The sequence below is a fragment of the Mycteria americana genome, chromosome 5 (assembly GCF_035582795.1).
Source record: "Mycteria americana isolate JAX WOST 10 ecotype Jacksonville Zoo and Gardens chromosome 5, USCA_MyAme_1.0, whole genome shotgun sequence".
NCBI classification, from domain to species: domain Eukaryota; kingdom Metazoa; phylum Chordata; class Aves; order Ciconiiformes; family Ciconiidae; genus Mycteria; species Mycteria americana.
In genome coordinates this window covers 38,899,076-38,926,239 of record NC_134369.1, presented here as the reverse complement: position 1 = coordinate 38,926,239, position 27,164 = coordinate 38,899,076, and the positions used below count along the sequence as shown (strand labels likewise).

Genomic DNA, 27,164 nt, shown 5'->3' with positions numbered 1-27,164 from the left:
ATATGGGCTGCTGTGAAGAAAGTTAACTCCATCCCAGCCAGACCCAGTACACCCATGCATGTAAAAATCTGTGCTTGTTGGAAAAATGGAAATGCACATTCTTATTGATGCATGTATGTATGAATTTGCCTAGAAGCTTCACTGATGTTTAAGACACAGATTCATACAGACGCAGTTCAAAACTGTGACCCAGTAATTCATGCACTGACTTCAACGGATCTGCACAAAGCCGCTTGGGCCTTTTTGTGTAAAGCTGCGAAAGTGAACCTTGAAAAGCTGAAGCAGTATAGCTGTTTCTCTTTTTAATGTCAGCTTAAGATATGCAAAAGCATTCTTATGTATGGCACATGGGTAGCTGCAGACTAGTAGCTACCAAGCAAGAATATTCTTACCTCACAAAATAGCATATCTTTACACACAGCATGGAAGATTTACTTTCTAAAGCATTAAGATAGGTAGAAAACTGTTAAGGAAAACTACATCCATTCACATATGCTATGAAATGAACATGCTTGATACTTCCCTACCCGTAAGCAATAGGAATCATTCTACTGATGGCATATAATATCAGATTAGTTTTTTACTGGGTTTTACACAAGTGTATACAAAGTATATCCCAAGATCGTTAGCAAAAGTTTATCATAAATTTGACTACTATGAGTAATACTGATGTAGTTGCCCGAGTACTGAGCAGTGTTAAGTAGTGAAATGATTCTGGTTTCTACTTGTCTTCGTAACATGCCTCACAATTTCTAATAAAACTCATGCACTTGTGCATCTCACTAAAATGTGAAACAGTAATACCAGATTTATCAATTAGTGTTTTTATGAAGAAATCCTTTTCAGTTAATTACGATTCCCTGGAGCTTTGCCAAAAAATATGCTATTTTCTTTTAAACATAACCAGTTGTATACAATGGTAGAGAAAAATGTGAAATGCCTCACCTTTCTAACTATGCAACAGTTCTCATTTGACTTGCTGTGATAATGGGAAAGAAACACCCATATTTTTAGTCTAGTAGCTGTATAAGACATGTTTTGATATTGTAGCCAATGTCTTTTGAAGACATGGAAAATCCATTTGGAAAATGTATTATGCATATCTTGATTCTTCTGCTGTAGATTATACACATATTTTCAGTTCTACAAAACATAATTTAATGAAAATACCGTGTGGATCCTCCCACAATCTGATTGAAATTAACTGCAGCCTAAATCTACCACAACTGCAGGGACATACCATCCACAATTTAAGCACCCATATTAAGTGCTTAAATTAGGCTGACTCTAGAGCTAGTGAGGTCTGAATAAGTTCCCAAATATTTTGAAGGGCCCCTAACTGAAGGTCTGAAGTTAGGCTTACAAATCATCCATAACCACCTAAAATCACTCATGTAATTTAGGGGATGGAAAATGGTGAAACTGGGACATTTGCAAGGTTTTTCAAAATACAAGAACCCAGACTATCTGATCCATTCAAAAGTCTTTACCTTTCAATGTCTTTACAGGGAGCCATACACAGAGTCAAAAACCAAGCTTGCAAAATATGCAAGTCTGATAAAAGTTTGAATCTCTTCTCTGACTGTAGAAAAAGTTACTTCTCAGAAACATGCAAGCAATTAATTTCTTCCATTTTCAAAAAGCACATGAGCCTAAGTTAAATGCAACACTACACCACAGTTGTAGCTTGGCACACTTGATCTAACACTCGTGGTTAGAGAAGCAGCAGGACAGTCAGAATCTAACACTACAGTAAAGCTCTGTAGTGAATGATGCTGCTTGCAAAAGCCAGTAAGATACAGAGTTTAGGGGAAGAAAAGATTATCTAAATTAAATTGTACCAAAACTGGCTGGAGATTCTTAGCATGTCAGGTCTGCTTCTGGTATTGTGCTCATCTAATTAGGAGTAAACATTCTGTAAAGCTAAGAAGTCAGGTAATATATTCCACAATTAAAAATTCCTAAAAAAGACTAGAATTGCTAATATGATCTAGTAGCTTCATTGTGAAAAATCTAATGAGCCAGAAAGACACATGTATGAGTCCAGGCAATCACCTCAAAATGGGAACAAATAGGAAGGAAAAGCTTATGATTTATTTCAGTGCACTATAATTTTGAGTATGTGAATGAGAAATAATACTTGTTGAAAATTTTCATCTCCAGGTGATACAGCCAGAATATTTTCAAAAATTACATTTTTGTTCTTTGCTTTTCTACTTGTATGGAGGACAGAAGGAAAGAGAGAAAGAGATCTGAAACTTAGGCCCAGGTTCTCAGTACCTATCTGAGGTGCCTGCGTTAATCTAACACCTGCTAGATATTCCCCCCACAGCCAATGGAGGATGATTTATCCTACTTAAAATCTGAATTGGAGTTTCATCTTTTTCTCTGTGGGTGATAAGCTAAACCAAACAGATGAACAAAAAACCCCAACCCTAAACCAAACAAAAACACACTATACAAACAAAAACTGTAAAGAACAGGTATATTGTTTAATTAGTGGAACAGTAATACACCCATAGATTAAATATCCTCTACTTACCCAGTTCAGAGTTGTCAAGTTATCTAACATTACCTTAACAGCAGGTGAATATTACAAAGGATATAGCTCAATGAGTTTCTGGAGCATGTCTGCAGAGGAGATGATAAACTGATGCATGGCCAGAATTATCTTTAGCAGCTGGTTGTTTTGATATGCATTTCCTTCTAAATCTGAAAAAAAGAACGAGTTTTTGTATTGAAATCTTAGTATACCTTGATAAACAACTTGCAAGAGGCTTTTTCAGAATACTAATTTCAATCAGACCTGTTCACCTACGCTATTTCAAAGATAGCAGTAACTTAGTAACTTAGGAAGCGCATCATTTTTCTGATGAGAGCTATATAACAACAACTATATTTCACTACCACAATTTAGAAGACCCTTACCCAAAAAAAAAAAAAAAAAAGGCAAGAAAAAAAGCAGCTGTGTCTCAAAAGCACTCAAAATATCCAGATAATTATACATAATGATCTTAGCCCAGCAATGCACTTAAATGCTTAGCTTTAGGCAGATGAGTATAACCTTTGAAACAAAGTAATGAATCATGGAGCAAAAAAATTCAGTTAGTGATCCATACCAGTCAGTCAGTGGCATGACTGAACTTACCAAACAGAATGGCAATATTCTTAAGTGTTTGTGAGGTTTGTTGCACAGCTGACATGCATAACACTAAAGTACACGCACAAGTTAGGATCTATACCTAGATGCGCATGGAACAACATATAATATATGCAGAAGCCCAGACATTAACCTATGCATACTCCCAGTAGTGGGGGTCCTAACACATTTCCTTCAACTATGTGTTACAAGGATTTCACTTGAAGAAGGTTTTTAGACTACACCTATCTTATGGGTCTTGTAGGGGTTTTTTTCCATATTCAGAAAAGATCAAGGACATCAAATGTAGCAGAACATTTTAAAAAGTTTCCATTTCTGTAGCAAACACACTAGTGAAAGTGTTTGTAAATATTAACAGATGATGGTTTTGCTACAGCCGGCCATGAGAACCTAAGTAGCTTGAACTGGAATTAGACACCCTTTCAAATACAAAGAAAAATTTACTTTTTTGAATAATTTTAAATACATTGTCCTCTATGAGGATAAATGTAGCTATAACTTAAAATAGCAAGAACAGGAACAATATACAGAAACAATGCACAATAAGGCAAAATGGAAGAGGCAGGTGAAACAGCAGATTTGCAGTATATGAAACGGCATCTATTACTAGAGCGGGAAAAAAACCATTTTTAAATTGCACAACACCAAAAAGGAACGTTAAACTTAGCCCACTTGCAAAACAATATAATCCATGTTAGTTGTTGAGCAAGAGTTTCCATGCCCTTCTACAGGAAGGTACTAAACACAAAGAGAGAACCCCAGAGCCCAGGCCTTTCCTTTTGAGCAATACATTGAATCTTTGGTAGAACTAATAAAGCCTGCTTTCCTCTAGATCTGTCTCCTCTGTTCTTCACTTCACAATAGTCCTATTCATGCCCTTTATCACTATACTCTCCCCTGAAAGTCTTTTCCTTCTCTTCCCCACAACAATGCCATAACTCCTCACTCATGCTTAAAGCTACCAGCTACACAAAAGCAATACATGCTTTGGTTGAATCCAGGCTGACTGGCCAGACAGCAAATCAAATCAAACCAACGCTGGGCTCACACAGCTGCCCCTACGCTAATGTGGGCACCAATCTGGATGTCTCTCTTCTCCACAAGCAATTCCTCGAGATTCCTATCTTTCCATCAAATTTAGTTTAAGCTGGCAGACAGGCTGACTATTTCATGCAGAGTAGATGCAGTTCAGTAGGCAGGTGACTCAGAATGGCCTAGATCTGTAGTTTACAAGTGAAGTTACTGTTTTAGCTGACTGTCTGAAGCCCTGAAAGCAGAGGACATGCTGGGTATCATATACCTGGTGTGGGTAACTTAATTCTTCTAGCAAAAGCATACTCAGCTTGGAGGAAACTCAATACAATAAACAGTCTTGAAATACCTTACCACAGCCAGCCTCTCAGGCAAGACAAGCAGAAAAATCCTGATCAGTAAATTCTGGCAGAGCCTATGCAAACGTGTAGCAACACACTCGGCACTGTCAAGCCCAGAATGAGAACTTTATGCATCAGGTGGGCTTCAACACTGAACATGAGAAACCATTTTCTGAATCTGTCTTCTCTAGTTACACAAATTGTAAGGAGCAATTCTACCTACAGCGATATGGGTGAGGGGAAAGTCTGTGTGTCCTACAGCCCCATAAATGAGAGCAGTATAGACTCCAAGTAACTAAAAGTTCTTGAGCTGCCTTTTGACTATACTACAAGTTCTCAGTTTTATAGCATGAACTGAAGTTTATGCATTCCTTGTTTATGTTCTCACATAATTTCAGTCACTACCTAAAGAATTCTTCTGGGATATAAACTGCCTAGGTATTACAGCAGGTGCACTGAGGGCAAAACAGCAAAGCATTTAGCCAGAGAAGTGGGAAATTTGCAGAGGAAGGCTGGGACATCAGGAATCAATACTTATTCAGGCCTTTAGTTTTTGGCATTTTGTACTCTTCCAGTGCCTTCATGAAGAGTAAAATTATTTTAGGCCTTGCATATAGAGGCCTGTATCAATCTTCATCCATTTTACAAAACTTGGTGTTCTGCCAGAGCCTCCATCCAACAGCTCTTGTTTAATCAGAAAAGCAGTTCAATGTATGCTTAACTTGGAAGCCAAATGGTTATGTGCACACATACTATTAAGTATATACAGCTGTAATTAAATCACCAGCTTTTCAGAAGTGCTCAATATAGATCATCTCCAGCTGACAAAGACAACAAATAACTCTCTCTCAGAGCAGTTTGTCCTCTGGGCATATTCCAAAACCCGCTGCCATGACATAACACAGGTACCATTTGGCACCAGGTTCCAGATTGAATTTCGGTCCTCTAGAAGGTATCTTTTCCATTTTACAAAGATGCAGAGAAAAACAGTATGTTCTGCCTACTGTTAGGTCAACACATTTATGGTATTTTCTTGCACAATAAAAGTACCTTTATGCTTCACAACATCCAGACCTAACTATCTCACAACAGAGGTAGACTTCATTACGACGACATATAATTATTTTGCACACATTAAAGCAATACTAAGTTTTATGCCATCCATTCCCTCACCCAACTAAAAGGCTCATCTCCACAAAGAAAAACATGGCATTAGTGATGGTCTAAAAAACCAAAATAAGCAGTCTGCAGCAAAAAAATCTTAAGGTTCCCAGTACAGTTCAGCACTGAACAACAAGCCTGCATGGAATTGTAGCAGCACATGATTTTACAAACACATGCAGTACCAAATATTTAATGTAATCTTCCTGCCCAATTTTAAAAGGAGGCACTTTTCAAGTGCATATACCATGATATGGCAAATGTTACTCAAAAGAAAAATATTGAGTCTGATTCCTCTTCCATTTGTATTTCACAAATTCATAATTCAAAAAAATCCATGGAGTTAAACTGGTAAAAATGGGCCATAGATGAGAAGAGACTCCAGCTCGGTTTCGGTTTCAGAACTGTCATTGGGTCTTTCGCATCTCTGATCACTAGGTCACTTCTTTTTGAAGAGCTAACCTGCTAAACATAGCTGTGTGTAAAGAAGAAACAAAAATTATGGTAAACTATTTTTGTGCAAATGGTGGAGCCAGTAAGAGGGCTTTCCTGACCGTGTTGCAAGAGTGCCTCTGAATGCCTCTGCAGCATTCTCTTGAACCTCCAGCAGTTTGTTTTAAAACTTTGAGACTCTTTTTCATTTCCGTTTGTATACCTGTTTCTAACCACACACCCTGCTAAGCAAAAACCACTAAGTGAATACTAAATAAAGTGGAATGGGTGTGTTTCAGTTAGTCAATTTACCTTAAAGAAAGCTGCAAATTACCACCTAAGCCTTAGCTTTGTTTCACTGCAGCAAAATACATATCACCCACTGGTTACATGCTTTTCCTCCTGTAAATGCCCTTATTGTACTAAGATGTTTTAATAAATATTCTCTGAAACAAACAAGGAAGCAGGAGTTGAATATACTTTCCCAGTATTTATCTACATGAGTGAAAGCACAAAGACATTTAGGGTTAAATATTTTATTATCTATGTAGTAACAGAAAGCCACTAAAAACTACAATTACAAAAGTTCCACTGCATATGTGAGACTCGGAACACACAAGGGTAAGAACATCCTAATCTAGGCCTATCAGCCACTCCATTGCACGGTCCAATTGGTGGCTCCCTGTAATCCGTGATTTAGAAATAACTGAAGTGTCACTTGTTCCTAGAATAGTTGAAAGAATCAAAGTACTCAAAAGCCAATAAGCAAGGCTTTAAGAGCAAACTGCTTGCTTTTCACCGGGTCCTGATGTTCACCAAGCCTGTGGTAAATGTACTTAACAGAGAGAGCATGTTCCATAGACAAGATCATTGTAGTGAGACCTTCCCACTCATGAGTGCAACGATAAGGCAACAGGAAGAATGCCAAGGATGTCTTAACTGAACTGAATTTTGCAAGAAAGAAAAGTTAGTTTTTTCTAGGTCTAAGAGGCCTTTATTTTGTAAGCATTGTCTTTATTTCATAAGCAGGTTCCAAATCTATCACCTAGTATACAATGTGAAGTGAATCAGAACTAAATCACAGAGCACTGACATCACATGATCAGTGACTAAGCTACTAAGAGCATGAATAAGTTCTTGTAAACTCCCTGAAGTCTTCCAGTGGTTATCAAAAAGTAGCACCAAAAACAATGCCATGCAAGAAGGCATCAAGCAATTGCAAGGCAGTCTTATTAAGTGCCAAGCTGAAAGTCGTGGGTTGCTATACTGATGTGCTACATAGAATTCTTCAAAATTTCTGCAAAGTGCTTTTTTTCTGGTGGCTTAAAGAGGATGGTGTGGGGATGGTGTTATAAATGTCTGCAAAGATTATTAAAGCAGCACATGATTTGAAAACTGGGGGAACTGATGTTCTTAAGGTCTTAAGGTCTCAAAGACCTTGATGAAACACAGAGACATGTATGAAATACGGACGTACATGTGGGAGTACATGCTAGGGTTTAGTGACTGCAACCAAAGCAACCAAAATTGAATGAAGTATTTCATGATTACTTCCTGGAACTTCCCTTCACAAATAGGAAACACTCTGTTCCCCTTCAGCTTAAAACTTATGCAACACATAGTAGTCTTCTTATTGCAGGCTTATTATTGCCGCATTGGAATTTGGTAGCCTGTAACAGAGGTAGTCATTTAACTCTCTTCATTAAATTGATCACATTTGGTCAGAATTAGATTCATAAGCAGCCACCATCTTGCTCATCAGTTATGACACCATCATTGAGGGTCAGCAAGCAGATTCAACTTAAACTAGGGTGTTTACTTTTTGAATTGGAAATAGCCTTTATTTTTTATGACAGCTGAAAGCTCAGTTGATGGCAGAAATCAGGGCTAGGAGCTAATGTACTCTATTCCTGTGCCACAACACAGAATCAGCTTTCTTGAAGCCAGTGTGCTTCAGAACCAGTTTAATTTGTTGTTAAAATTCTACAGTGATGAGGATTTCACAGCCTCTGTAGGTGACTTATTCCCAGCACTTGAGCATCTCTGTCATTAGAGAGTTCTCCTTACTGTCTAATCGAAGACTTCAAGCAACTTGGGCAGCTTAAGCCCATTATGCCTGGCCCCCAGCAGACAGAAGAAACATTCTCTTTCCCTTACCAATATATTTTCCTCTATTTAAGGATTGCTTCCCTCATCTCTTTTCTGAGCTAGGAAACACCAAATTTGACAATTTTTTTTCCTCAGAAGCCAGGTTTTCTAGATCTCTAGTCAACTTTGATGTCCTTTTCTGAACCCTTTGCAGCTTGCACCTCTATGAAGCAAACCTGAATATAGTTCTCCAGAGGAGGTCTTAGCACCAGAGTTAAAATATTATTGTTAATATCCTGTACATAATACCTTTATATACATATACATGTGTATATATGTAAATGTACATATGTAATGTATATAGATAAAAAATAAAAATAAGCATACACATCCCTCTATGCATGCACTTATCTCCTTAGAGTTTCTGCAGTAGTGCAGTATCACTAAATGATTTTCAGTTTTAAAATCTGTCTTCACATTGAGATCCTTTTCTGCAGAAATGCTGTACATCAAGGACTTTACTGTACTGTTTTTACAACTGATTACTCTAAGTGTAGAACTTCGTACTTGTCCTTAGTGAATTTTTCTTTATTTCAGACCATTATTTTAAGTGCTTAATATTTTTCAGAAATAACACAAGTGAATTACAATGTCCTTACAAAGATGACACACTAATTAGGTAAAAGAATGATTGTTTTAATTTTAGCTGCAGCAGAAAGCAAGTGGAGTCTTGAGCTCTCCAGCTTACATCATCCTATATAGAATTAAATGGTGTTCCCCCTCATGCAACAAGAATGCTATAATGTTTAGCAGACAGCACCAAAATACTCAGTGAACTGTGCTAAAGCTTTTTTTTTTTTAATTGGCTTATTGTCCATACATGCTTGTAACTATTGAGTCATACATAAATTTATTTACACAAGTAATTGGTCTTAGGAGGACAAACTCCAAAATTAAAATGAGAACAAATCAGTATTTTCCAGAGAGGAAAGAATCGTACTTTGTGATCAATCCTGCAGAGCCCTAAACAGAACCCTAAACAAGCCAAGTAAACACAGATGTTGGAAGAAACCCTATAAACTTGACGTTTCTCCAAGTCTGCTTCTCCCTTCAAACTCCCTACAGAATGGCGGGGGGGGGGAACCCACTGCTGCTCCTCCAAATACTCATTAACAATGCAGATAGATCCAAGACACAAGTGAGTCTAATATGCATTCAAAAAGGATAATAAGACTGTTCTGTGTGAGGGTAGGGAACATTAGGGGAGAAAAACCTCAAGGGAAAGCCATTACCCTCTCTCAGATACAGCTTTTGGAAAGCTACATCTTGCAGAAAGAGCTCTGGGTGGGTAATTCTTTGAAATGAAAACAAGAAGATAAAAGCTCTTGTCAAGGGGAAATAGGATGATTTTGAGAAATTAAAATGTACTTCAGAGAAACCAAATGAAATGTGGGTGGAAAGCATTCCATTAGCCTTGGAAATTCAGATCAAGTACACAGAACAAGATAAAAAGTTAACACACCCCCCATACATTGTTCTACAGCATGTTTAAAATATTGATTTTAGCAAATTTAGATGAGAACTTTTTAATCAAATAGTCTTTTTCTCCAAAGCATACAAAACATAATTTGAGTGTTCAAGATTCTTTCAAAGCTTTAAGTCATGATATGGGAGCCACGTGCAGTTTTGAGCTGCAGGCAGCTCTTGAATAATTCAAGCGTAATGCCTGGCAACACAGCTGTGCTAGCATAAGCACTGATGGATAAGACAAATGAGACTCCCAGAAGAGAATCAGAAACTTCTGAGGCCAGTATCACTATTTGACCACAGAACCCAGCTGCATGCTTAGCACTTACTCATCCCACAACTGCAGCGTTTTATAATAAGCTTTTCTCTAACTGCATGATTGATCCTGGGGCAGCCAGTCATCAGATCCCAGGAAGCACAAAGTCAGCCCCATCCAAAGGTTCAAACTGTAATGGACTAGCAGATACCAAGCTCCTTTCCTCTCAGGGACTTGCAGATCGCTTAGATCCCAGTTCCTGGCCTTGATTTTCATTACTGATGTATGCTCCATCTCTATTCCTGCTCTAATATTTCTGACTTACTGTTTCAGGTTTCCCTCCGTTACGTACCTCAGCTTCCTAGTCTTTGCTCTAACTTCTAGATATATTTCTGGGATTAGCGTTTACAGACTCTCTGGCAAACTAGCTTCTAACCCAGCAACCTTCTCACACCGCCCCACCAGCAAGTAGGCTGGGGGTGGGCAAGAAGCTGGGAGGGGACACAGCCAGGACAGCTGACCCCAACTGACCAAAGAGATACTCCATATCGTATCGTGTCGTGCTCAGCAATAAAAACTGGGTGGAAGTTTGCCAGGGCTGCCATTGCTCAGGGACTGGCTGGGCATCAGTTGGCCGGCGATGAGCAACTAGGGTTTTTCACATCACATGTTTTTCTTGGTTTTGTTTGGGTTTTTGGGGAGTGTGTGTGTGGGGGGGTGTTTGTTTAGGTTTTGGGAGGTTTTTTGTCGTTTTGTTTCTTTGTTTGTTTTTCAAACTTATTAAACTGTCTTCACCTCAACCACGAGTTTTCTCACTTTTACCCTCCCAATCCTCTCCCCCATCCCACTGAGGGGGGTAAACGAGCAGCTGTGTGGTGCTTGGCTCATGGCCAGGGTTAAACCACAACAGCTCATCCTTAGACTGAACATCTCTTGTTCACCATGGACCAAAAGAACCAAAGTTTCAAAAAAACCCTGCAGCTTCACTCCAAACATACCTGATCACCAGGTAGCACTATCAAATATCTGCACACAGAAGAAGCTCCCCAATTGCTGATTCAAGCTAGCTGCAGCATGCCAGGTTTTCATCAGAGAAACATTCCCACATGTGTTCATGTGTCAGCTTTATTGGCCCCATTGTATCAGTTGGTCTAGCACAGAGCAAGAGTCTTATGCCTCCTAAGTACTGTTACAGGGCATTTCTTAATATTAGTAATAAAGGTATCTGACCATTTTCTCTGTTATTCAACCTAAACAAGTACTTTTTTTTTTAAATGTATACTTTTAAAAGAGTAACACTACATACTGGAGATTGACATTAAACATAACTAGTTCTCCTGGAGGAAAGAAGACAATCTCACCCATACCCAAAGTGAATGTTTTTCAAAAAAAATGTAAATGTTAAAATAAAAAAGAAGCTCTTGACATCTCACACTATTGTTCTCTGCCAGAGGAGTTCCATATTTTGAAAGAAAGATACTATGGCATATCTCTAAATGATCTTTCATCACAATACAGGTGGCACGAGGCACTGAATTTTTCTTAACATGACCTCTATATACATTTGAGTATTAAAACTGCAGTGTTTGGGGATTCCTAAAGTCATCGCCCATGCAACTGTAACCTTAATAGCTCCCAGCAGGTACTCTCTTATCTTTGCCTTTTGCCACTTGTTGCACTTGCACTTCTTACCTCAGTAATGGGGGAAAAAAGTGGTATCATGTTTAAAAAGTTATCTTAGCTTTTAATCTCCAGCCTGTCCTGCATAACAGAAAGATCTACTGAACTATGTAACAGTCTAAGGGAAGACCCTTCTTTTTCAGACTTTTAAAAAAGCAATGCAAAAATACATCTCTCACACATGGCGATACACAGGAAAACACTGAATGACTTCACACTAAAGCACATGCAAACCAAACCAAGTAACATAGAAAGTAAAATGCATGGGGAAGCCTAAGAACAAGTGACTTATTTCTTGCTTCAACTTCATACATAGATTGAGGAGAAGAAAGAATTAAATTCATACAACATTCTCAGGAGAATGAATTATTTTCTATTGCTATCTAAGCTTTTTTGCATTGCTAAATAAAAGTTACTGGTTTTTCTGAAGTTATATTTAGAGGTGTGAAGATAGAACTTTCTGTCATATCCCTGTCGTAAATATAAGTAAATGGGAGACTGCTTTATAAAGCAAGAAGTCTAAGTTTTTTTCATTTTCTTTTATTACTTATTTCTTGACTTTGGAAAACTATATTGAAAAGACTGAAGTCAAATTAGCTAAATAGAACTTTCAAATATATATAAAGATATCTAAAGTTTCTTTTCTTTGGGAAAATTTTTTCCACAGACATCAGGTTAAAAAAGAAATCTATTTTCATTTTGGTACAATGACAATTAACTTTAATAGTTAGCTAAACAGCACTTAGTATTCTCCAGAGCAGTAACTACTCTTCTGTTCCCACAATGACATGCATTCTAGAGAGCAGTAATGACTCTTCTGTTCCCACAATGTCATTAATTGATCATTAACATAGTTTCTGTTGCCAAGCAATACTAAAAGTTTCTGCACTGCATTTGACCAAATCGCACCCAGATTACTTAACGCACAGTGAACAACAACATTTTAATACAGAACAATACCGTGAACAAACTTTAACTGTTCTTGGGGGACCAGAGACCTCAACATTCAGCCTAGGCTTCAGGGGCGAGGGGTAGAACCCTGCAAGTTTGCAGAGCATGAGATAAAACCAAATGACTGTTCAGGCAAGCCTAACAGAAAAACGTAAATGACTAAAGTTGCCTTCTGTGGGTGTGCATATGCCTTGAAAGACGTAACTGCTTTTGAGTCAGATTTCTATATCATAATTTGGTATATGGGAAATTTGGTAAAAGGATAAAGATAAACTCGGTACTTGAACTGTGATTGTTTTACTAGTTATTGTGTTTTAATTAGACTGTAAGAATGTACTTATCTAGAAAAATCCACTCTACTCTTAATATAACTGAAAGGGGAAAAACTGGATAAAACTTTCAAATTTTCTGTATTTTAAAGGAGAAGATGGCTATGGTTCTCCTAATGAGCGAACTCTAACTTGCCTGTTTCATTGTTTGTAAAATGGATGCCATACTTACCTGGCTCTCAAAGAATTCCTGACTCAATATATTTTTGCATTATATTGATACCAAAGTGAGCTATAAAAATATTATCAGTTCACAGAACTAGACAGCTCTGCTAACACAGTTATTTTTTATTCTAGAAAATGTTAGCTATGATTAACTTGTAGTTTTAGGTAGCTAGCACCTAAGAGGCAACCAGCACCAGCACCTTTGCCAGATTTCTGATTTCTATCAAAACAATTCCGTGGCATCTTTCACCCAGATGAGTCTGGAAGTGGTTTCCAGAATTTCTAAGGTTTGTTTACAAACATCTCACTTTATCACACATTGAGACAACAAGCTAGTTTAGCACTGATCAGACACTGCAGAACAATTTACATCACAACCTACTCTTAGACCTAGCTGTCTAAGCGTATTATGACCATTAGAAGTCGCAAATTTCACTAGGTTCACATAAATTCTATTAAAAACATTGCTAATCTTTGAGGTTATGATTTTTAACTTCTTTGAAAAGTAGTTGCCATGGGTTTAAATCTTATTTTAATTTTTTTTGTATTGAAGATTGACATAGCAGTATAAACAACTAACTCCACAGCAAACTTTATCGTGGCTGAGCTTCCACACAGAATTATGCTACATGTTCTGGGAAATATTTTGGTTGCTCTCCTAAAGCCCTTTACTTACATCTCTCTTAAGAAACCAGACACAGGGACACTGCATGGTGACATGCATTTAAAGATGATGTTTCATGATTTCTTTTTTCCACTGAGCACACTCATCTTGTCTAGCAGTAACCGAAATGCCTGAATTGTAGGATAAGCATAGGTCTTCTGTGTGCTACAATAAACATGCTTCCAGTACTCAAATGTAAGAGGTGAATGAGTAAGATCTCGCACTCAAAGGTTAAAAACAGAAATACCTTCATAATATTAAAATTTTGAGATCTTAGGGATTTCTCAGCTCTTAAATGACCCTCAGATGTTTTTAGGGAGACACAAGCATTTGCATAAATTAGGACTTTCAATTGTTTGTTGACTTGGAATTGTTTGTTAGGTATTTCTAAGTAACCTTTCAGGACTTTACTGAAGCCAAAGCAGGGAGATAGAAAATTGACACTATGCTGAAGATACATTTTGTCCTGATTGCAACAGAATTTTTAAACACTTGTAAAAAAAATTTAAACAAGTGTTTTGTGTGGGCAAGGAAAAGGCCCTCTGACACTACATGGCCTATAAGTTTGAATGCATGTTAAAACAGGTCATCAAATTTTTGAAAGGTGTATTTGTTTAAAAAAATAAGCACACTTAAACAAACTGACTTGCTAACACATAGTCAGAACATCAAGCTCACAGTAGCATGAGGATAGCCTAGGCTGAAAAGTGTTATGAACAATTATTATTTCATTTCTATAGTTAGCAGATATACAGTTAACAAATTAAGATATCGAGTGAAGTGAACACTGCTGATATATTTTTCCTCTCTGATCTGTAACACTTTCTGGACTAAATATATGTTAACATCCATTTATGCAAAGATAACGCAAAAAGTAGGGCTGTGCTACTAAGCATATGCTTCCTGTGTTCTACTAACTGTCAGCATTAAACAGTCAATATGGCTGTGGACCAGCAAACTAGACCCTACTCTGTTGGTTTCAACAACAAAGCTTATGGAATAAGTGTCTTTACAACTTGCAACAAAGTAGGAGACAAAGCCACATTGACATTGAGAGAATTGTCTGCCAGTCAAAAGTACATTCTTTTCCAGGCATTTTATATATTACGTAATGGAAATACATGGATGCAGGGGGTTAAAGTCACTGTTCTACTTACAATTCCACTCCAGAATCACAGTCACTAATGAAGATTTCCTCCAGAATAAATTATCTCCCTCCTGAAGCTGTCATATTCCAAGCCAAGTTCTATTAATTAATTCTTTGCTTCCCTGAACTCACAGCTTCAGCCACCTTGTTGCCAATTGAACATCTACCTTTAATTTTCTCTTTATGACCTTTCTGTTCAGAATTAAGCTCTCTGATGGAGAGGTTTCACTGAATCTAACCTTTCTACAGCCTCTGTATTTTCTAGTCTTTTCAATCATTTTACCCTACCTCCTGCTCTTCCTCTCTATGCACCCTCCTCCCTTCTTTGATTTCTCTTTTCCTCCACTTCCCTATTATGACTTCTCTTTCTTTCCACACAATCACTTTTTCATCTTTCAAAGTTATAGTCAGCTCCACTTATATGCTACACTTCCCCTTCTTTTCTAAGGCAATCACATGTGATGCATTTATTTACGCTCTACAGCTCTTCTTGTCAATCCAGATCATAGCAGTAACAGCATCCTGTAGCTACTTACAATGTTGAGAGATCTTCCAAGTCATGTAGAACATGTTTTGAATCACTGTCCTACATAACCAAATCTCGTCTCTTTAAATCCATGAGAGCAGTTTCAAGTCTCTACAAATCTTCTCCTAATGTCCAGACCAATATTCCTTTCTAAGACACTTCCTGCCTTCAATCTCTCATCATGCTATTTTTCCTGAACTCTTGCCCTAGCTTACATCCTGTTCTTTCTGTTGCCTCTACTTTTGGCAATTCATTTGCAGGATGATTCATCTTACTCATCTGTATTGGGTTTGCATGGCAAGGTTTTGGTAGCAGGGGGGCTACAGGGGTGGCTTCTGTGAGAAGCTTCTAGAAGCTTTCCCTATGTCCAATAGAGCCAATGCCAGTCGGCTCCAAGATGGACCTGCTGCTGGCCAAAGCTGAGCCAATCAGTGACAGTGGTAGTGCCTCTGTGATAATGTATTTAAGAAGGGGAAAAAAAATCTGCACAACTGCAGCCGAAGAGAGGAGTAAGAATATGTGAGAGAAACAACTCTGCAGACACCAAGGTCAGTGAAGAAGGAGGGAGGAGGTGCTCCAGTCACTGGAGCAGAGATTCCCCTGCAGCCCATGGTGAAGACCATGGTGAGGCAGGCTGTCCCCCTGCAGCCCATGGAGGTTCATGGTGGAGCAGATATCCACCTGCAGCCCATGGAGGAACCCACACCGGAGCAGGTGGATGTGCCTGAAGGAGGCTGTGACCCCGTGGGAAACCTGTGCTGGAGCAGGCTCTTGGCAGGACCTGTGGACCCATGGAGAGAGGAGCCCACACTGGAGCAGGCTTGCTGGCAGGACTTATGACCTTGTGGGGGACCCATGCTGGAACAGTCTCCTTCTGAAGGATTGCACCCCATGGAGGGACCCGTGCTGGAGCAGTTCGTGAAGAACTGCAGCCTGTGGGAAGGACTCATGTTGGAGAAGTCCGTGGAGGACTGTCTTCCATGGGAGGGACCCCATGCTGAAGCAGGGGGAGAGTGTGAGGAGTCCTCCCCCTGAGGAGGAAGGAGCGGCAGAGACAACCTGTGATGAACTGACTGCAACCCCCATTCCCTGTCCCCCTGCACCGCTCAGGGGGAAGGAGGTAGAGAATTTGGGAATAAAGTTAAGCCTGGGAAGAAGGGAGGGGTGGGGGGAAGGTGTTTTAAGATTTAGGCTTTATTTTCTCATTATCCTACTCTGATTTGATTGGTAATAAATTAAACTAATTTTCCCAAGTTGAGTCTGTTTTGCCTGTGACAGTAATTGGTGAGTGATCTCTCCCTGTCCTTATCTCGACCTATGAGCCTTTCATTATATTTTCTCTCCCCTGTCCAGCTGAGGAGGGGAAGTGACAGAGCAGCTTTGGTGGGCACCTGCTGTCCAGCTAGGGTCAACCCACCACATCATCCTGATGCAACCTTTCATGGGACTTGAAGAAACCTCTACTTTCAGCATCTCCTTCTCATCATGCTATTGAATAAACACTGGTGTAATGCTGATCTCTCAGACATAGCAATCACCCAAGTGACTTCACACTACCTCGTATGACCCTCACTGTTTCTGTCTCTAAAGCACATGCCTATCATTCATCAGTTCAAGCTAAAGATGACCAAATTTGAGAGGTGAAAGAGCACACCCTAATCATCCCAAACTAGATGTTTAAGTTAATTATACTGAATAAGCTTTTGGTCTTTTCTAAAACAAGAAAACAAAAGGCCTCCTAACTCTTTACTTTTGGAATTAGCAGGTACACCACCACCATTGTAATTCAAACTATTCTGTTCACCTTCTAGCCTCATCCTCTGCGCAGCACTGTTGTAGACCCACAGACAATATCTCCAAGATCCAATCTTTGTTCCTTGCCTCCTTAGCATAGGTTTTGGATTAACTTGGCTCTCTGGACAAAACTTGTATTTCTACAAAACATCCTGGAATCCATTTACAACACTGTGGCAAAGCTTAACCTTCTCACTCTTAACTTCAACTTAGCATATCCCCCTTTCTCATTTTTCCCACCCTTATTCATACTGCAAGATAAATAACTTATACTTGTGTTATTCTTCACAGCTGTGTGTATTAATTCTTAATACCTTCTTGGTTAGACCTTGTGATATTCTCTGCATATATGGCAAAAGGCTGCCAACTTCCCTTTACACACCATTGTTGACAGCAGCTTCTCTTACACATTATTTGCTTTTTCCAAACTTGTATAACTGAGTCCAGGAACATAAATTCACCTGCATACTTTATATAGGAATTGTACTGGTAATTGTACACCTAATATTAGCAAGTGCAGTATAATATTAACATGATGCAGTATTTATTCTAAAATGTGACGCATCATCATCTCTATCTACTGCCTACTGTACTCCTTAACCCTAGACAGTGTCCTGGTTTCAGCTGGGATAGAGTTAATTTTCTTCCTAGTAGCTGGTATAGTGCTGTGTTTTGGATTTAGTAGGAGAATAATGTTGATAATACACTGATGTTTTGTGTGTGTTATCACAGGGCTTTTTCCAGAAAGTAAACTTAAAATATACAAAGGAAATCTGTGTTTATGTCTTGGGGGTTTCTGTATTTTTAATACTGAAATAAAACTTGCTCAGATCCCAATAATGACTTTCTAGAATAATATACAAAATATTGTAGGTCAGCATATCTAAGACAGAAGATATAACCTCAGTCTGAATAAAACTATTAGAGTACAGTCTGAACAGACCTATTTAGTACTATGCACAGGAAGAAACTTGCTCAATCACTCCGTTTACTTGTAATCATTCCGCAACTATGCTTTTTTTTCCACCATTTTTCTCCCTACCCCCACCCCTCCTCAAACCCCCAGATTAAAGTTTTTTCCATCTCTTCCTGTATTGGCACGATGACATGAATGAATTTTGCACAGTGTTTTTGCTGGTAGCTACAAGAACCTTGTTTAAGTAATTCGTTATGTAGGTTATCTATAGTTGTAACAGTTGCACTTTACAATTTATTTAAATACCCTACTGGGAAATTCCAGCATAGCTTAAGAACACGCATAATGTCATAGATGATGTACAAATACAGATACTACTGTGAATTGCCCAATGAAGAGTCTAAATCCCCGCAGCACACATCATAATTCTAGCAGTGCTTAGTGAGTTTAAGATTATGTTTGCAGATGCACTACAATTCACCTTGTTAGACCTACGTACCACTTGTCAAGGTTCAAGAAAACGCTATTTAGTGGACTATGGTAAATTTTCTAACTGAAATATGAAACCCTTTAGAAAGATTCACATGCATATATAGCCGAACTGGACAGGTACACTTGTTTTTCTTTGTCACCTTAGTCCTTATAATATATGGATGCCCAGGAATCTGAGAACGCATAAGCATGTGTATGCTGATATAGAGTGTATTAAAGTATAAAAATGTATTAAAATAATTAAGCTAACAATAATGTCCCGTTAAGGGTTTCACCTACACCACTTGAAATCAGTAACCATAATCATTTTACTAGATTTTTATAATGTTACATTTAGAATACCTTTTTTCATAAAAATGTGGACACATAAATATTGGTCAAGTAGTCACAATATTAAAACTGTATGAAGGTCTTACACGTGCTTAGATGTCTTATCTCACTCCCAGTGAGCGAAAACTTATAAAAAATATGAATCGACATTTGTTTAGGAATTAGGGCTTTATAGCAGTTCAGTGGATATGTTCTTTACAATAATTAAATGGAGAAGAAAAGAAGCCAAACAGAAACAAAATGTTACTGACAATTACATGTTTCATCAACTTTTCTCAGACATGCATTTCTCTGCACATGCTGATTAGAAGGCTTTAAAGTTAAAAAAAAAAAAAGGCACTTCCAATGAATGTGAAAGATTAGTCATTGTTTGTGTGCTGTATCACTAGATCAGCACTGTGTTACTATTTAACTATGTAGATTAATTATTTTAGAGCTTAGTGGGTGTTCAAGTACATTTATTTTCTAAGGACTACTCTGCAACTAAGACTTTGCCACATAAGCTTTGGGAATAGCTCACAGCAGTGAAAGACACAGCATTAACGAACAGATGCGCTACTTACAAGCAAATTGTTCAGAATAATTTTGAGTGCCTTCAGTACTAATGTATTTCAGTAATATAAAAAATAAACACATTTACTAATGAAAAAGTTGGAAAGGGAAACTAGGGATATAGGGCTCAGGCAACTGTCACGCTCGTCCACATATTACAATTCTTACTGTAAAAAGACAAATGGATAACTGATAGGCTCAAAATGGTTATTCATTTCTCTGAATCAAAAAACCACAGTTGTGATTTTTGTTTGGATTCTTTCTCTTTTGCAGAGAAGCAACTTTAAATCTATACTGATATTGAAAGAATCAATCCAATGTTATTTCACCTAGTTTAAAAATAGCCCTCCTCATTTAAAAATGTTTAATATAAACACATTGTTTACACACGTTATGAGAATGTTACTGCAATATGTAAAATTTAATGATTACTTGCTAAAGTTAACCAAATTGGTACTTGAACAAACAACAAAAAACACACATAGAAGTACAGATGGCTGGTGTTTGTCTTATTCTCTCAACAAAAAGCAGTAGTCACACTAATTTCTTAGCATATATTACACACATATGCATAAACAGATCCACAAACCTATAAAAATATGCAGTCACCTGCAGTATAGAAAATTCTCAGCTACGCCTTTCTACTCCACTAATAAATCAATGTAACTCACTACTAAGTGACCTAAACGTAGCCAGGACACAAACAAATTAATACGATTCTAAAAACCTCCAGACACTCACCAAAAGACTGAATGCAGGTTTCAAGAAGATCTTCCAAAGTGGCCCCTTTGGCTAAGTGCCCCAATGGCACCATCGTGACCTGGGTAAGATTTGAAAGGCTGGGACAATGACTGATCTGCTTCAGCTCATGTGCTGTTTCAGGGGCAGTGCTGCATGCTTGGACAGGTTGCCTAAAGGAAAGCACAATCGTGAAGTAAATACATGAAGATCGACTAGTAAATTTTCCACTGCATGGCAAAGGAGGAGAGATTTAAAGGACAATTAACTCCCTGTAGCTAGGGTGCTACAGACATAACCCTCCCACTTAATACGCACACCAAAGAGACTGCTCAGTAAGTGACTTTTTTTTCCTGCTAAATGTGGATTGTAGAGCACACCGTTACAGAGCTCCTTGAATGATCTGTCAAGATTACCAGAAGTCTTGTTTCTTTGCTGGGGAGTTATGTTTACATTACGATTTTAGCACAAGCATAAAACCCCCTCAAAGTATGCAACAGGAATATCATTATGCACTAATCTACCACCAAATTGTTATGCAGTAATCTACACACCATTTGTGTGCCCACCAAAAGTAAAGGGGAAAAAAATTATAACTATAATCAAATATTACACACATTGGAAAATGCCAGACTACCTTTATTAATTTCATTTGGAAAATCACTATCAAGTAAACAAAATATCAGCGCAACTTTACAGTGGAGTATTTTACAATTAAAAAAAAAAGATTAATTTGCATCCATTCTATACTATTAATTCCTACTAAGTTGTTTTAAAATTGCATACATGACTAAATTAATGTCTTTAATAATAAAGGTAAAAGAGACCAAAATAAAGCACATAACTAGTTTTAGGCTTGTATTTTGATCATATAATATCTTAGATATCAAGAATGTGTATGTTTACAGATAATATTAAAGGCTGTTCATTGTTTGCATACAAGTTCATAATTCTGTATGAAATAGTAAATAGGCACATTATTATATCGGTGAAAAGTGCCGAAACATTTTTGCCTGCAAATCACAGGAACCACTTCTAAATGTGACTTGAGAGTATAACCGTACAGTTCATAAAATGGCAACAACCACTGCTGGTTCAATAAAACTTGGGTTTATTTCAGGGACAACTTACACTCCACAGGCTTCCTAAACAAGTGACTCCAGCATCTTTAAGATGCTATCTTAAGCTTTCATACAACTATCTTGGAACACTATGAAAGACTTTATTAATAAACTGACAGTCCTGGGAAGAAAAGCCATAGAAATTTATCCAGTGTGCATATTACATACAGATAGGGAAGGGAAAGACACAAACATCCCTGTATAGGCACTCCTCGATGAAGTTGGAAATATGCACGCCTCAGGAAAGCAGACTGGACCCTACCTTATCCCACTGAATTTCAAGCCTTATCTTAAATTTCTGTCTCATCTGAATGCTGGGAAAGCCACAAAACTGCACATGATGTCACTTACACCCCAACACTGACCCCAGGCCTCCGTAGTTTCAAAGTCAGGAAAATACAGGCCCGTCCCCGCAAAGGTAGTGACCATTACTCTGCTCCTCCGCAGTTAAGCTGACAGTGGCTATGCAAAGAATGTTCTCTTCCCTTCCCCCTTTCTCTAAATTTCCCTCTTAGCTTTGTGATCTGACTTCCTGTTCTCATATAAAAAGAGCAAGGGCCTGATCAGCTTTCAGGGTTTTCTCTTTACAAGCTTAAACCCCTCTCCTAACTTTACTCCAGCGCCTCCTCCACACAGGGCAGAAGATCCTAGCAATACAGTAGTAATAAAGTAGGAGTTACAGCAAAAGATATTTTAGGTCTTGACAACAGAGTGTAGAAAAACTAAAGTGTCCACACCCCCAAAAAAGTTTACAATAACACTGCGGCCGACTTGGCAACACCGGGCAGGCAAAACTCAGCCGGCGGCGACACGTCTGAAACTAACCATTCATTAAAACAGATCTCCTTGCAGCAGTTACTTGACATTAAAAATAGATTAAAGCTGTGCTGGGGTGCGGCGCGGGGGGGACGAGCACCCTGCATTTCCACTGCACGCTACTTGGCGGTGCGTAAGAAACCACAAACAAGTAACCATCAGCTCGTGAACTGAGCCCGGGGCAGGTGGCGCTTCCCCGGCGAGGAGGGGACAGCCTTGCTCCCCGGCCCCGGCCACAGCTCCTCGCTCGGCGTCCCCCCGGCAGACCGCCGGCGGCGCCGCAGGTAACCGGAGCCCGGGCGAGGGCCGAGCCGCCCCTCCCGCGCAGCCGTCACGCTGGGACCGTAACGTGAGGCTCTTCCCAGCCCGTGCTGACCGACGGGCCCGGCGCACACTTGCACTCAGAAGGGTGAAACGAAGTCCTCCCCCTCCGCACCCCCTCCCGCGCTTCTTTTCCCCTCTCTTTCCCACCCGGGAGGGCCTCGACCGGCCCCCGCGGAGCCCCAGCCGCCCGGACTACCGCCCCCGCGCCCCACGGAAGCCCACGCCAGCCCCGCCGCGGGGGCAGCACAGCGGCAGCACATCGCACCCGACGCCACCGCCCCGGGCGGGCACCTCACTCTGTCAGGCGCGGCGGCGTGCGACCCCGAGACCCGCCGCCGCCGGCCCGCAGCCTGCCCTGCGGCGGGGCACCGTCCCGCCGCCGCCCCGGGGAGCGGGAGAATAAAAGAGCAACGGCGAACTCACTGGTTTTCTCTCCTTTTCCCTAAAGTTCCCATGTCGGTGCCAGCCGCGGCTCCGCCGCCCGGCCGGCTCCGCCAGCAGCGCAGGGAGCGGGGCTGCGCGGGGCGGGGGAGGCCGGGAGGAGCAGCGCGGCCCCGCGCATCGCCTCCTCCCGTCTCGCCGCTCTCCCGCTCCCCGTCTCGCCTCGGGAGGAGTCTGAAACCAATTCAAGTGGGGCAACGGCGGCGGCAGCCGCCACCCGTGACGAGCGCAGGCGAAGATCTTATCGGCAGAAGGAAGTACTGAGCTACTGGGCTGCTCTTCTCTGAAGCCACCGGATTTATCAGGTACCGAAACACGCTCTCCTGCTCACACCGCCTGGCTCTAAAGCGGCCGCAACTTTTTCCACGGCACAACTTCGGCCCGGCAGGCCAGGCCCTCCTCTCCGGGCAAGCCCCCTCCCCACGGCGGGCTGAGCCGCCGGGGCTCACGCGTGCCTCACAGCAGTCGGTACGCCTGCCCGCGGCCCCCGCTGGCCGAAGACAGCGGCTGCCGGGGCACCTGGGAAGGCTGTGCCGGGGCGGGGTCAGCCGAGCCCTGGGCCAGACCCCAGCCGCTCCCCGCGCAGCGAGAGCTCGCCTGTCACGGCGCCGGCCGCTGCCTTGCCCCGACACCCCCCCCACCCCCGGTACGTGACTGCGGGTGGGGTGGACCCACGCGCGCCCTCCACCCGCCCGCGCTGATTGGCTGGCTCGCCAACGGCCGGCGGAGGGGTGGGGTGTGAGGCGGAGGCCCCTCCGCGCCGCTACCTGCCGCCGGCTGCGGCGAGAGGGCGGGGGCGGCGGGCGCTGGCCTTGGCGAATGGGTTGGAAGGCGGCGGGCGGCACGGGCCCCTCCGCACACAGAGCCAGGGTGCTGCGCAGCGGGGGCCCGGCGAGAGGCCTGGCTGGCGGGAAGGTGCCCAGGGCATTCAGGTCCGCGTCGGCGGGAACACGCTGCGCTCCCCCCGCTGCAAGTTAGCCTCTGCGCGATGCTGGGGTGGGGGTACAAAACTGAGATACCCACATTGACGATTACTATTTTAAAGCCTCTGTGCTTATTTGGCACCTTTGCTGTCCCTCCAGCTTAATCGCAGAGCAAGGAAAGGGGACCCAGTAGTTTTCATGGTCCTTGTACCACAATTAGGAGTCTCTGAGAGCTCTTCCAACTCAACGTTGACAACTCTTTCACTTCTGAGGAGAAATGACCAGGCAGAAAACCTGAAAGGGCAAACTCCTCCCATATCCTGTAACTTACAGTTTGACCAAATGGTCTTTTCTTGAGAAAGACACCCAACGGAGCAGTACAAAAGTACTGGGTCACAGGGCACTTCGGCTGCTGCATTGTCAACAGCTTATTTTGAGAGCTCAGTTTATGTTCTTAAAAATTACTTAGGCCATTACATAATGCCATTGTGCCTCACACCGCCAGTTTTCATAAACTGTTTCTTTAATGTTAAGACTAACTGGTAAGGTTCATGTATGCAAAGTAATTCTCTGCCAACAGCCAGGGCACGTTTCTCTTTAGATCTCCAAAATGATCAATTTTGCAAAGGACGCAGCTCACTGGCGTTTTCTCAGAGGCAGTGGTAACTATCGTTATCACAACAGGAGCTGTGCAAACCTGGCTTTCACTTTGCTGAAGACCGCCAGGTAAAAGGAAAAACCCGACATGCTCCTGGAAATCACATCAGTGATTCAGTAGATGACATTCTTCTGAGTAAGTTTTAAGCTCATTCCTAGCATAGAGCTTGAAGGTCACTGTGGTTTACGAAACACAAATACATTAATATATATCCAAGACCACAGGTCACATGGTCTGTGATATTATCTGTAGCAATTATGTTGTTAAGCCAATATCCTGGCTGAATTCTACTTCAGAGAAGTACATCCCAGCTATCTTTTCTCTTTCTTCAACACATTTTTCTTGAGAAGTTTCTGTGTGTGCGTGCATGCATACACACACAAATAAATGGAGGTTTGACAGAAAGAATACTCTCTAGCTTTGTGGTCAGAAGGTAATCCATATATAAATCTTAGAGTACACAATCTCATACAGAGATTCAATTGTAACTTACGTGCCCACACAGCAGTCTGACATACTGATCCTTGAATGTGACATTCTTCAGATTAAATGGTCTCCTACTGTAAAGTAGATTCATGCCTGTTTTGTGTCCTCAGCAGATCAGAGATTTGCTCTGTGGAAAGGCAAGATATTTCTTCTGTTCTCAGAACTTCAATCAGTAGATGATTACTTTAAAATATAACTTATGATCCAAAGGAGCCATGCTAACAGAGTTGCAAGATGATGATGGCTAGGATGGGCCATATTGCTCCTGAGGGAACATGACCAGCCAGGTGTTTTTATACTGTTGTGCTCAGATTCCTGGAAGATCTTGCAACAATCGTAACTTATAAATTGGATTTTACCATTGGAACCAAGTGAAGGGACCAATTTACTGCCTCAGCGCTAGCTGGAAGTTCTGTTGTACTTCAAGATATGCCTTTCTCCCTCCAAGTTAGTGCTAGTCCACAAACCTAGCTTGAAATGGAGTGAAAATTTTCTTAAGCTGTTCTTTCATATCTACTTTAAGCTCATTTAATTTGCCATGTTTCCTGGGTCCATATTCCTGCTCTTTACAATGGGCCAACTAATGGAGCTTGTACAACCACATGATGAGTTGCAGACAAAAATTAATCAAGGCAAAAACCCCAACCCAACTAAAAATGATACATGTTCTGCCATACAGTACCAATTTTTTAACTCATTTCACCACCCACTCATATTAGCTGAATTGTTGCCACAAACAAACAATGGCAAGAGAGCAAGACCACACATTTTTCCAGTAGCTTTTACTTAGGTCTATTTTACATAGATCATTGTAAAATCACAGCCTGATTCTGAAAGCTTTTCGGTGTCCTTGTGGGATCAAGAATGAGAAGGTTCCTTGGTGCTGACAGAGCATCTGCAAGGTGGCGGGGTCAGTAGACGACATTATAAAGGCAAGCCCGACAAACCAGTGTAGGAAGCAATTCCAGAAAAGGAGAAAAGCTTGCTAACATAATTGGAAAGAAGGACAGCAAATGGAAAGCTATGAAGAGTCACTGTATGAAAAGTCAATGTATGTTATGCAAACTAGGTAGTAATCAGAATCATTGGGTTTAACAAGTTGTCGTCAGTGAGGGCCTGCTAGCAATTGCACATGAAAAAACTTCTTTCATCTGAGCTGTGATACGCCAAAGGTGTGGCTATCCTGTATGATCAGCTGATAGGAATAGCAGCCCTATTTAAGTCATCATCTAAATGTACTTCCCTGTTACAATTAAAGTTTGTAGCTGTTAGAACAGTTTTTGTTGGTATGAGTGTTATTTCTGTTACAGCTAGTAGAGCATTTCTAGTCTTGTTCCAAGCCTGGGTCATAACTTTTGATTAGGATGATCTAGGCTTTGGGTGCTTTCACTAATTTATCAAACATTTCTATTTTTAGAAAGTTGTAGTGTTAGTGAAGGTTTTGGTCTGATAACCCCATTGAGGTTACCAGGCCATGGTAATTCTCCTGCTATTTTTCTCTTGACGCACCTTTGCCATAGTGGCCAGGGACGGAATATTCCACTTTCTGAAGCAATGTGAACTATAACAGTGTTAGTTTTTGTGACTTTATCACAAGTATCTTCCTTCAATGGTGCATGTTCTAGGGTGACTTTTTGGACAACTACAGCTTTCATTTATAAGTGGGAGGCAATAAAACTTATACTCATGATTGGAGAATGGGACCTGAAAGTGTAAGACTGTAGGATTGAGAGAGTGGATAGTAAAATAAGAAGAATGTGAATCCTCTTTTTAAACATGATCTTTAAGTCAGGTTGAAGATGACTGGACTAATCTTATTTGAGTGCTTTGGGTTGTCAATAAGGTACCTCTGAGGTTCCAGCTTTTCTGCAAGAATAGAAGGAATTGAGAGCACCCAGTAGCCACTGCTTCCTTACGTTTAAGGACCATAGGATTGTGTACATTATATGCAAGACATCTTACAAAGTTAGTAGCTATGCTACTAACAGATCTACCTATCCAATCTACCTCTATACTGACATTTCTTCTGTAAAGGCTGCTTCTGTTAAACCTTTTAATGTCCAGCAGTCAGCCTTGAGCTGAACAAGGTGGAAAAGAGACAAGACTAGAATTTA

At 40.6% G+C, this 27,164-nt stretch overlaps 1 protein-coding gene across 2 annotated transcripts in view; it reads right to left on the bottom strand.

Moving 5' to 3' along the window:
• RASGRP1 (RAS guanyl releasing protein 1) overlaps positions 1-23,616 on the bottom strand; it is a 45,158-nt gene extending 21,542 nt beyond the window's left edge. Inside the window, exons 1-4 of one of the 2 annotated variants that reach the window (XM_075503027.1) lie at positions 22,966-23,616; positions 20,285-20,454; positions 2,607-2,712; positions 393-455 (exon numbers count right to left, since the gene is read on the bottom strand). In XM_075503027.1, coding sequence (XP_075359142.1) covers positions 393-455; positions 2,607-2,712; positions 20,285-20,454; positions 22,966-22,997 — 371 coding nt within the window. In that variant the 5' untranslated portion in view covers positions 22,998-23,616. The other variant, XM_075503028.1, reaches the window with a different exon arrangement.
• Positions 23,617-27,164: the final 3,548 nt, after the last annotated feature.